At 41.4% G+C, this 12,880-nt stretch overlaps 1 protein-coding gene across 1 annotated transcript; it reads left to right on the forward strand.

Moving 5' to 3' along the window:
* Positions 1-2,983: 2,983 nt before the first annotated feature.
* CCNB1 (cyclin B1) lies at positions 2,984-12,198 on the forward strand. Its single transcript, XM_047067054.1, has 9 exons — positions 2,984-3,105; positions 3,719-3,889; positions 3,987-4,139; positions 6,882-7,064; positions 8,539-8,697; positions 8,916-9,152; positions 9,657-9,797; positions 10,422-10,532; positions 10,934-12,198. The coding sequence occupies exons 1-9, from the start codon at positions 3,085-3,087 to the stop codon at positions 11,039-11,041; spliced, it is 1,284 nt and encodes a 427-aa protein (XP_046923010.1). The 5' UTR covers positions 2,984-3,084; the 3' UTR covers positions 11,042-12,198.
* Positions 12,199-12,880: the final 682 nt, after the last annotated feature.

Genomic DNA, 12,880 nt, shown 5'->3' on the forward strand with positions numbered 1-12,880 from the left:
GCTTCCCTCCTCCTCCCCACCTACATACATTATCTCCACAGTAACTAAGGTAATCTTTTTGAAAGATGGATTATGCCACAGTTTGGCTTGAAACCCTCCAAAAGCTTGCACTGCATTTACATAGCCCAGACTCTTGACCTTGCTTTACAAAGACTTGTGTAATTTTATTCTTTCTAATTTCTTCGATCTCATTTTCACTCTATCCCCCATACTCTAGCTACACGCTTTTCTGAATATGACAAATTCATTGCTATCCCTGGGTATTTAAAAGGCTATTTCCTCTATCTGGAATGTTCTCCTTCTTGTCATTTAAACCTCACCTTAACCTAGGAATTATGTCACCTTCTCAGACCATCCCTGACTACCAAGTCCAAGGTAGCTACCAAGTTACTCTATTTATATCACTTTCTTTTCATTCTCTGCCTAGCACTTAGTAGTATCTGACTTTTCTTTTTTTCACTTTGTTTACTTATTTACCTGTTCTCTCTCTCTCTCCCTCTCTCTCTCTGTCTCTCTCTCTTTCTCTTTCTATCTCCCTCTTACTGGAATATAAGGTTTGTGAGAATGAGGAACTTCTCTGTTTTGTTCAGAGATATATTCCTAGCACTTAGAACAGGGCCTGGTATGTAGTCAGCCCTATTAACTTGGCCAGAGGAGAGAACATTGAGTTCATTGACTTCACACTGTATAGTTAGCTCACTTAGGAGAAAGACACACACATTTTTAAATATTGTAAAGAAAGGAGGTGATCCATGGTACTTAATGCTAATTAAGCAAAACAAAACAAAACAAAACCCAAAACTAGCATATTGAATGAGTCTATAGGTATGTACATAGTTGGCAAGATTTCTCAACTCTGGCTCTACCAGACTATTGACATTTTGGGCTGAATAATTATTTGTGTATGTGTTTGGGAGGGTGGGAGCTGTCCTATGCATTGTAGGAAAAGCTGTGGGAACTGTTCCAGATTAAAGGAAGCTAAATGCAACATCTGGCTCTAGACTGCATCCTCTACTGGAGGAGGGAAGATGCTGTAAGTGACATTATTAGATCAACTGACAAATCTGGAATATAAACTAGGTTGCATTTAATACTGTAATAAAGTAAACTTATGAGGCACCTCAGTTGGTTAAGCTGCTGACACTTGATTTTGGCTCAGGTCATGATCTCATGGTTCATGAGATTGAGCCTTGAGATAGGCTTTGTGCTGATAGTTCCAAGCCTGCTTGGGATTCTCTCTCTCCCTCTCTCTGTGCTCTTCACCTGCTCATGTGCATGCACATGTGCACTCTCTCTCTAAAAATAAACATTTGGGGCGCCTGGGTGGCGCAGTCGGTTAGCGTCCGACTTCAGCCAGGTCACGATCTCGCGGTCCGGGAGTTCGAGCCCCGCGTCAGGCTCTGGGCTGATGGCTCAGAGCCTGGAGCCTGTTTCCGATTCTGTGTCTCCCTCTCTCTCTGCCCCTCCCCCGTTCATGCTCTGTCTCTCTCTGTCCCAAAAAAATAAATAAACGTTGAAAATAAATAAATAAATAAATAAATAAATAAATAAAAATAAACATTAAAAACAGTATACTTATGAAGTTGATAACTGTATTGTGGTTATATATGAGATTATCCTTTTTTCTTAGGAAATGCACACCAAAGAATTAAGGGATAAAGGGCCGTAAGTATGTATAACTTACCATCCAATGTTTCAGGAAGAAACAAATTTTTCATAGAGTTTATTAATTTTGAGACAGAGAGAGAGAGAGAGAGAGACTGCAAGCAGGAGAGGGGTAGAGAGAGGAAGAGAGAATCCCAAGAAGGCTCTGTGCTGACAGCAAGATCGATTTTGCAAATCCTGAGATCATGACCTGAGCCGAAATCAAGAGTCAGAGGCTTAACCAGCTGAGCCAGCCACCCAGGTGCCCCAGGAAGAAAATTTTTATATACAGTGAGACATAGAGATATATATAGAAAGAGAGAAAAATAAATGATAAAGCAAATGAAGTAATATGTTAAGGGTACTTGAATCTGGGCAAAAGGTATATGTATGTTCTTTGTAATAATTTTGTTTGCAACTTTCCTAAATTTGAAATCATTTTCAAATAAAAAGCTAAAATAAAAGATTGGCTTTGGGAAGCAATTAGAGTAAAGTAATCTGGCGGGTTAAAAAGCCGACAATATTCTTTTTAATGTTTACTTATTTTTGAGAGAGAGAGAGTGAGTGAGTGAGTGGGGGAGGAGCAGAGCGAGAGGGAGACACAGACTCCAAAGCAGACTCCGAGCGGCGTGCACACAGCCTGACGGGGAGCGGGGGTTCGAACCCACGAACCGTGGGATCCTGACCTGAGCCGAAGTCGGACGCTAAACCGACTGAGTCACCCAGGCGCCCCGAAGCTGACAATATTCTTAACATACAATTGGTGCTGTGGAAACTTCAGGGACCCAAAAAATAGCCAAAGTTTCGTTCCCACGTAATTCATTTTGTGATCCTGGGAAAGTCACCCAAACCCTCTCTGAGCTTCAGTTCCTCCACCCCAGGAATGAAAACAAATGAAAGATATTCAAATCAAATGAAAGAATGTATTTTAAAGCCTTTCCTGCTACAGTCCACTGCAGAAGAGGAAAGTGTGTAACAATAAGCAAGATTACAGCCATAACTGCTTCTCAGTTTCTCCAACTCTCGCTGCCCCACTGGCACTTTTCAGAGGCCACCAGCCACTCCCTGGGCGAGCTCCCGCTGCGCTCAAGGTCTCCTCTCCAGGCCGGCGGCACACTGCCTGCTTGCCTCTCCAGGTGGCAGCACAGCTGCCAGAGAGCAGAGGCCTGGCCCCGCCCCCTCTCGAACGTCTCCGCGGGATCGCCCAGGAAACGCATTCTCGGAGGAACAGGCAGCCGCCAATGGGAAGGGAGCGAGTGCCACGAACAGACCAATGAGGAGGGAGCAGTGCGGGGTTTAAACCTGAGGCTGGGTACTGCTCCTCCCGGCGTGCTGCGGAGGAACGACTGTTGGTCTGCGGTGCGTTCAGGTCCCCGGCTCTTCGGTGGCTCCCGTGCTCTGCTTCTCCCCGTTGAGCTGCTGCCTGGTGAAGAGGAAGCCATGGCGCTCCGGGTCACCAGGGTGAGCTGCTGCGGACGATGAACAAACGCGGCCTTCCTGGCTTGCTGCGTGTCCTCACATCCTCTGTCGCCTGCCGGAGGCTCTCGAGCGGACCAGGGCAGCGATTTGGGGAGGAGGACGGGGGCGGGGGGGATCGGTGGGCCCCTGGCTTGGTGGGGGAGTTAGGTGGACCGACGGAGAGAGAAAGAGAACTGGACCAGCCTTGGATAAATGCTTGCCGCGAGTGGGGAGGGCGATGGAGGGTCCACAGGAAACCTCTTTTAAAATGTGATACAGGGCCCCAGAGCCGACACCCACCAACCTCATAACCCCCTTCCCGGAGAGAAAATGTCTGCAATTGCAGGCTTTTCTATTTCCTTTCAAATGTAAATTCGTGGAATTTTAGGGTCGGCCGGGACTAAACCGACCACCCCTGAATAGAGTGAAGAGGTTCTGGGAAGAAATTGACATGTCACAACCGAAGGGTAGATCCTGGAACCCCGGTTTTCCTTGGGAACCCTTTTTTTACAGCCAACTTTTGTCCTGAGAGCCTCTCTCTTGCCCCACCTTAATTGACCCTTGACTTACTCCGCTCTGATTGAGCCAGCTCTGAAAGTGGTCTTGCTTCTTTCAGAACACGAAAGTTAATGTTGAAAATAAAGCAAAGATCAGTATGGCAGGCGCAAAGCGCGTGCCTCTGGCCACTGTTGCAGCCTCCAAGCCGGGACTGAGGCCAAGAACAGCCCTCGGAGACATTGGTAACAAAGTCAGTGAACAGCCACAAGCCAAATTGCCTCTGAAAAAGGTAACTATCTCTTCCTGATCTAACTTCTCGGTAAGAGTCCACCTTACAGCTGTGACCCTTGATGCAGAAACAGTTCATTTTCTTCTTTCATCCACAGGAAGCAAAAACTTTGGCTCCTGGAAAAGTTATTGCTAAAAAAATACCAAAACCCCTGGACAAAGCACCCGAGCCTGTGTCTGTACCTGTGCCAGAACCAGAGCCAGAACATGAGCCTGTTAAAGAAGAAAAGCTTTCTCCGGAGCCTATTTTGGTAAACTTACTTTGGTTTGGTTGTTTCTTTCCCTCATTTAATAATAACGTGGAATCAGTGTTTGAACAAATAGTAATAATAGTAACATTTATAGAGTGCTTAGCAGGAGGTAGCCTCTGCACTTCAAATACATTTAACTCCCCCAATTTTTAATTTTTTTTTAATGTTTATTTATTTTTGAGAGAGAGAGTGTGTGTGTGAGCGAGGGAGAGGCAGAGAGAGGGGGAGACACAGAATCCGAAGCAGGCTCTGGGCTCTGAGCTGTCAGCACAAAGCCTGATGCGGAGCTCAAACCCACAAACCCAGAGATCATGACCTGAACCAAAGTCAGACGCTTAACCAGCTGAGCCACCCAGGCGCCCCATAACTCACCCAATCTTTGTATGGATTCTCTTACTTGTATTACTACCTCTACTTTTTAGATAATGGCTTAGAGAAGTATTAGGCAAATTTTCTAGAGTCACACATCTGATCACACATATGGACTTAAACCCAGGCCATCTGGCTTCAGAACCTAGGCTCTAAATCGTTTTGTTATACTGCCTCTCCCCTTTTATTTATTTATTTATTTATTTATTTATTTATTTATTTATTTATTTTAAGTTTATTTGAAAGAGAAAGTTCTCTCAAAGGGGCAGAGAGAGGGAGAGAGAATCCCAAGCAGGCTCCATGCTTTCAATGTGGAGCCCACTGCAGGGTCAAACCCTTGAACCATGAGATCATGACCTGAGCCAAAATCAAGAGTCATTGGAAGCTTAAGAGACTGAGACACTCAGGAGCCCCTCCCGCTCTTTATTAATGGTATTGATTTATCATATGTGCATGGATCAAAGATTTTACTGTCTTTGGTACAAGCCATCTGACCAGAATTTATTGACTGAAACAGATGATCTTGAATCCTTTTATTCCCTAATGTGGCCACTGAATAATTAATAAGCCTGTAACACTGGAATATATAAAAGTGTAAAGCAGAAAAAAATGTAGATTTTCAGAGTAGATAAAATGAGTTAACATTTGGCCTCAAAAACTAAAATTAAGAACTTAACTAAACATCAGTCATGTAAATATATCCACTCCTTTGAAGGAGAAACGGGGCACCTAAAAGGGGCTTTGCTGAATTTACAATGAACTGCATTTAATGAAGCTCTAATTTTATAAGAATACTTTTTTTTTCAGTGTTTATTTTGAGACAGCACATGAGAGAGAGCAGGGTAGGGGCAGAGAGAGAGGGAGAGACAGTGAATCCCAAGCAGGCTCTGCACTGAGAGTGCAGGGCTCGATGTGGGGCTCGACCATAAACTGGAGATGACCTGAGCCAAAGTCGGACGCTTAACAGACTGAGCCACCCAGGTGCCCCTACAATGGCATCTTTAAATTAAAAAACAAAAAGTAGGTGCCCCTGGGTGGTTCAGTCAATTGAGCATCCCACTCTTGATTTCTGCTCAGGTCCTAGGATCTGCCGGGGTGGTGGGATCAAGCACAGGCTCCACTCCTAAATAAAAAATTGCATACATACATACATACATACATACATACATACATACATACATACAAACAAAACAAAGTAGTTAAAACCAGTTGAGAAAATGATCTGTAAAAGTCATTCAGCCTAGCCCCTTATATCTAAGGGTGGGAGATCTGAGGCTGTTGCTTTAGTATTAACATTCTGGATATGACACATGAAACCTATAGCATGTACAGTCATACCAGCTATGTGTGGTTTCCTTGAAAGTCCCATACTGATGGTCTTTGCTGTCCCACTTATTTAAAAAAGGCCTTTCCTACCCTCACACTCTTTTAGCTAGTAATCTTTTCATCTTTCAAAACAGCTCAAACATCAACTCCTGAAATTTTCCCTAACTTTCCCCACCCCTGTTCTTAGACTCTTATCTCCTCATTTTATTTACTTCTGTCTTCTAAATTCAAATCCCTTTGGGGTGCCTGAGTGGCTCAGCCACTTGAGTGATTGACTTCGGCTCAGGTCCTGATCTCACTGTTTGTGAGTTCAAGCCCCATGTCGGGCTCTGTGCTGACAGCTCTGAGCCTGGAGCCTGCTTGGGATTCTGTGTCTCCCTCTCTCTCTTCCCCTCCCCCACTCATGCTCTGTCTCTCTCTGTCTCAGAAATAAACATTAAAAAATAAATTAAAAAATAGATAGATAGATTCAAATCCCTTTGAGGACACTGTAAAGACCATGTCTTGCACAGGGCTTGACTAGAAGAACATGATCAATGAATGTTTGAACAAAGGGGAAACTGGAGCTTGAAGGAAATGGTTAATGATAACGAATGAACTCTGTTAGTCCTTGGTAGGTAGGACAGACATTGTGTTTTCCTGGGCAGTGAGAAGCAGTCCATGTTTTGAAATGAAGACAAAAGACTCATTCATTTGGATTGACTTCACATGACACTGATAAACAGATTTGTTATTTAATCATTTCCTTTAGAAGAAAGTCTAACATGTGATTTTGTTTGCTTTTTCTCTGTTTTACCCATTCGTGTCGAGGTTCTACTGATTTCAAAGTGGCTCATTCTGTTTGGGCATTTCACTTTTGTATTAATCATGTCCTAAAGAGAAACTGAATAAATTTGAAAAGAAACTAATTTTCCTTTAAGGAAATGAACTGTGAATTATATGTCTCTTTAGCAGTTGGTCTGTTGAATTGGTACCAATAATTGGGCCTTCATTCCTGGATGGTATGCTTCTCTTTTCTACTATTTCAAAAGGTTTCTCTATTTCAAGGTTGATACTCCATCTCCAAGCCCAATGGAAACGTCTGGATGTGCCCCTGCAGAAGAATATCTGTGTCAGGCTTTCTCTGATGTAATTCTTGCAGTGAACGATGTGGATGCAGAAGATGGAGCTGATCCAAACCTTTGTAGTGAATATGTGAAAGATATTTATGCTTATCTGAGACAACTTGAGGTCTGTATTACTTCCAGAATATTTGTTTTTTCTAAATGGTGCTTAGCTTTATTAAAGATATTTTACTTTGTTTACAAGAATTCAAGCAGGATGTAAGTAGCGTTTCTTAACAGATGCCACTTGGAAATTCTTCTTCGTGGGGTACCAAAAATCAAGTCCCCAGACAAGCCAAGGATATCTTTTGTTTGCCATTTTGGACAGAGAAAATTCAAAGTGACACTGGGTACTGCCCGAATGCTTTTTTTTTTTTTTTCTCTTTTTCAAAAAAAATTTTTTGATGTTTATTTTTAAGAAAGAGAGTGCAAGCTGGGGAGGGGCACAGAGAGAGGGAGACATAGAATCTGTAGCAGGCTCCAGGCTCTGAGCTGTCAGCCTAGAGCCTGATGCAGGCCTCAAACTCAACGAACCACGAGATCATGACCTGAGCCAAAGTCAGATGCTTAACCAACTCAGCCATCCAGGTGCCCCCAGAACCTTAATGAATGCCCATAGGTTAAGGATGGGCAATTCCCAGGCTCTGTGTTTGAGGATTAGAGGCAGGAGGTAGGCCGTAATGGAGAATATGCCGAAAAACTATAACCACCAGCAACACAAGGCACTTTGGGTCCTTGTGGCTGATGTGCATGTAACACCAGGGAAATTTTTCTGTGTCTGAGAGTACAATAAAAAAGTTTTTGGTTTTCTTCCACTTCATATCACTTCTGAAACTTCATATTAGTGGCATATGCCCTCTGCTCCTCCTGCCCACCAAAACAAGGAAGCATTCTGTATGCTAACAAAAAAGCAAACAAGCACATTTGCCCAGTTGTGTGTTTATAAGGCATTCTCTTCTTTCAGCACCATTTAACATCTTTTCTCTCTTGTCTGGTTCTTCTGGGCATCCAAAAGATTTTCTATACAATTGTTCTGTAAGAAGACTTCCTTGCCAGGACCAGTCTTCCACTTTGGGTTTCATCTCCCTTTTTAAAGTTTTCTAACTTTGGTGGGGTGGGTTTAGCAGATGTATGCGTTGGTCCTTGATGGTTCATTCTTTTTACCTATGGTGTGTTGAGGGTTTAAATCCTACAGCAGGAGAGTGGTAGCATATAGGTTCCAGCTGATCTGGAAAATAGCTGGTGCTATTTTTCTCTACTTCATAAAGCTCAGGTTCTGGGTTTATAGTCTTAAGTGAAAAGATCTGAGATGATGGCAAGATATCTTGGGGTTGAAGTGGTTACAGAGTGTGGGCAGGTAACAGTGATGGTAAGTTGAACTTAGTGAGATCTGCCAATATGAAAAACCTGTCAAACTGCCCTATTTAATGTTTGCTTTCTTCCTCAGTGATAGAGCTGATTGTAGTGACAGTATGAAGAATTAAGTTGACACCTGTTAGAGATTCTAAATGCTCCATTACTGTTCTGTGATGACTAATATTTCTGATCAGAAATGTCACAGGGAGTCTTGCTTCTAAAGGATAATCAGCACTCTTTTGCAGGAAGAGCAAGCAGTAAGACCAAAATACCTCCTGGGTCGTGAAGTCACTGGAAACATGAGAGCCATCCTAATTGACTGGCTAGTACAGGTTCAAATGAAATTCAGGTTACTGCAGGAGACCATGTACATGACTGTTTCCATTATTGATCGGTTCATGCAGGTGAGCATAATTCAGTACCTGAGGGTTCTCCATTCCAGGGTTCTAGCTGAGTCCTAAGAAACAAACTTCTCCGGCTAACATCTGTCTTGTGGGGTAGAGTGTCATTAATTGAGATTTTGCTATTAGAATGTTTTTTCCCATGTTCCCTTCATAGCTATGTTGTCTCTTTTTTTTCAAGTACATATTAGTTGTTCATCAGGTTGGAATTCCCATTGCAGAATAATTGTGTACCCAAGAAGATGCTGCAGCTGGTTGGTGTCACTGCCATGTTTATTGCAAGTAAATACGAAGAAATGTACCCTCCAGAAATTGGGGACTTTGCCTTTGTGACTGACAACACTTACACCAAGCACCAAATCAGACAGATGGAAATGAAGATTCTAAGATCTTTAAATTTTGGTCTGGGCCGCCCTCTACCCCTGCATTTCCTTCGGAGAGCATCTAAGATTGGAGAGGTACAGATTTCTTGGATAATCTTTAGTATGGGACATTATGAAATATTGCTAATCACAAAGATCTGATTCACCTGACTTATAACTCTACATGAGGAAGACATCAAGATGTTCTTTATTTCCAGTCAGGCTATGTATTAATGTTTTCATTGAGGCTTTCCATGGGTAGTTGAATTTGACAGTTTAAAAAAAATTTTTTAATGTTTATTTTGAGAGAGAGATAGCGGGAGTGGGGGAGGGGCAGAGAGAGAGAGAGAGAGAGAGACACAATCGGAAGCAGGCTCCAAGCTCCCAACTGTCAGCACAGAGCCCGACGTAGGGCTTGATCTCACAAACTGTGAGATCATGACCTGACCTGAAGTCAGATGCTCAACCGACCGAGCCACCCAGGCGCCCCAGCGTTTGAGAGTTTATAGACAAATACTTGTAATGATAGTTAAGGGTATACTGGTTATTGCCATAACAGAATTCTGACAAAAGCTCAGAGACCTGTGGGTTTTGTTTCAGGTTGATGTTGAGCAACATACTTTGGCAAAATACCTGATGGAGCTAACTATGCTGGATTACGATATGGTGCACTTTCCTCCTTCTCAGATTGCAGCAGGAGCTTTTTGCCTAGCACTAAAAATTCTCGACAATGGTGAATGGGTAAGCTCTTCCCACAGACTTACATTACCCGAAGCTTTTAAATTTTAAGTGATGTTTGTGCTAATACTGGACCGTTTTCATTAAAGGACAATTCAAATGATTTCTAAAAATAGAGCATCGACTGAGAGAATGATTAAAAATGTTATCTTGTGTACTATGTGTTCATAAGATATTCCCACTTCGTTACCTAATTTCACCTTACACAGATGAAGACTCTCAGGCAGGTCAAATGACATGCGAGAAGTCCATTCATACTCCCTGATTCTACACATATTTCTCCTATGTGCCATGTGCTACCCTAGGCCTTAGGAGTAGTATTAGGCATGCGAATGTTGGTGTCAAACAATTTGGAGCCCAGCTTTGGAGGGTACACTAGTCAGCAATTAAAGAAGTTTAATTAGGTTTGAGTACATTAGTGTATAATAGGTTTAATAAGTACAGGGTCCTGGAGAAGCAAGAAAGAAGAGTATTTGGGGAAGAAGTCATCTTAAATTTATCTTAAATTTCAATTATAATCAGTCCTACAGAATCCCTCTTCCTACCCCCTACTCTTGACTAACTTACAGAAATTTTCTGAGAACCATTCTTCATGAGCATTTCTAACATTAACTTTTGTTGCCATAGACACCAACTTTACAGCATTACCTGTCATACACTGAAGAATCCCTTCTAAATGTTATGCAACACCTGGCTAAGAATATAGTCATGGTGAATCGTGGGCTTACAAAGCACATGGTAAGTCAGGGGCATTGTAAGATGTTGGGAGGACAAGTGAAAATAGTTAAGACTTCAAGTCTGTAAATGAATAGTTTATTTTCAAGGAGTTGATTTTTTTTTTATATATATAATGTTATTGTTTTAAGTGTATTAATACTTAAGAGAGAGAGAACACCAAGAGAATGAGGGGGAGGGAGAAAGAGAACAACAAGCAGACTCCACGCTGGCAACGGTGTGGAGCCCAACACAGGGCTCTGTCCCACGAATTCTGAGATCCGTGACCTGAGCGAAAACTGAGGCGCTTAACCAACTGAGCCACCCAACTGCCCTTGGAATTATTTTAAGTGACTCTCTGTACTATTGGGTCTCACAATGTTTTCCTTTTTCCCTTCATTAATTATTATGCTTTTGTCTTCCAGACTATCAAGAACAAGTATGCCACATCTAAGCATGCTAAGATCAGCACTCTAGCACAACTAAATTCTGCACTAGTTCAAGATTTAGCCAAGGCTGTGGCAAAGGTGTAACTTGTAAACTTGAGTTGGAGTACTATAATAACTACAAATAAAATTGGCACCATGTGCCATCTGTACATATTATATGTTACGTTTACTTACTTTTAATAAAGTTTGTGGTCCTTTTTATTTCTTACACCTTAACTCATTTGAATGTGGCTACTTCCTACTCAAGGGTAACCAAAAAGGTGTGTTAAAGATATGATGGGGAATATAAAAAGTGCTTTCAGTTTATTGGGACCCAGCACATATATATAATTGTTACTTGTGTTTGTTTTATGTACCTGGCTTTGCATTCTTGTATGAATTACTATGGTCATGAAGGCATTTAAAGCTGTTCTCTAGGGCATACTGCATGTAAGCCCAATTATCTTGGAGAATATGCTGCCTTATTCTGTCAAAGATCTGCCACCTTACCCCTAGTCCTCCTGTTTTCTGTTTCTTCTGGTGGTTGCTGCCATAATTCTAAGTCGTTTTTACTTCTACCACTATCTCTTAAACTATCAACTTTTTTATTTGCAAAAATAAAAACTTTATATTCTACACTTTTTCACTTTCTTGATTGATCAAATAAAAGCAGATCCTCAAAACACATAAAAGTATCTAAAAAAAAGTTAATTTACTCCCCACCCCCTACTCTTACAGCTCAATCCCATCCATCTGAAGGTACCAACAACAGTTTGGGGTGTATCCTTCTTTGCTTCTATAAATACAAATATACTTATAAATAAGTTGTTAGGGGGATTTCTAAGAAACGGAATCATTCCATATATAAGCAATTCCTTTTAACATGTATAGGCCTTACCTGTATGTAGGCATTTCCATTCCATAGTATGGATAAACTATAGGTTATTCGTTCTGTTGATCTTCAGATTGCTTTTCCTCTTCGCTCCTACAGATAAACCTGTTGATCATTAAATACCATGCTTTCCTTTTTGTACTCTGGGTTCTCTAGGTATGTGCATTCTAAGTTTTGGCAGGTGCTGCCAGATGACTCTCAAGTGTCATCAGCAATGTACAAAAGTGCTGGATTTCTCTGCTTCCTTGCCAGAACCGAAGATAATGATTCTCCAATTTCTGTGAATTTGGCAAGAAATAATCTAAGTTGTTTGCTGTCCTAATTTTTTAATTCTGATGGCTAGGTTGAATAAATTTTTGTTGATTACTTATCGATATGTAAGGTTTTTCCATTTTGTCATTTGTCTTTTGATTGTTGATGCTCTTTTGCCATGCAGACACTGAAGTTTTTATATTGTTAAATCTTGTTTTCTACAGTTGCTTTTGGATTTTCAGTCTTAAGATCTACTCCATCTCAAAACAGTAAACATGTAAAATTTGGAGTTTTCCCCATTTATATCTATAATCCCTCAATAAACTTTCTGTATATGGCATAAAGTAAGACTCTTCCAGATGGGTGCCCACCTATGCCAGTGTCACATGATCAAGATTATCCTTGTCCAGCTGAATTGAAACAATTCCCATCTATTTCCTAATCTTTTTTCCTGTGATAAGTGTAAAACTATTATATTATCTGGTAAGGTGAAGCAATCACTATTTCTCAGATATTTGGGGGCAGTTTCAAACATAACAGAAAGTTATGTCCAGTTACCGAGAAGCTCCTTTGAGGTTTTGAGTATACATCATGTCTTCCCATCCAGAAGCATTTGTCTCCAAAATCTGTTGCATGCCCTCCAATGGAATGTTAAAATTTTAGTTCTAGAATTACTGCACTTGTATTGTCAAGTTTATTGCTGGTTTTGTGGGGGTTTTGTCACTACTGTGAATACAATCTATTTCCCACTAATTTTATTGCTAGTTGTAGTTTGCTTACCCAACTGACATCAGTTTTTT

The sequence above is a fragment of the Lynx rufus genome, unplaced genomic scaffold (genome assembly GCF_022079265.1).
Source record: "Lynx rufus isolate CCGP_SWC_20201006 ecotype Redwood Valley unplaced genomic scaffold, mLynRuf1.p SCAF_1, whole genome shotgun sequence".
NCBI lineage: Eukaryota > Metazoa > Chordata > Mammalia > Carnivora > Felidae > Lynx > Lynx rufus.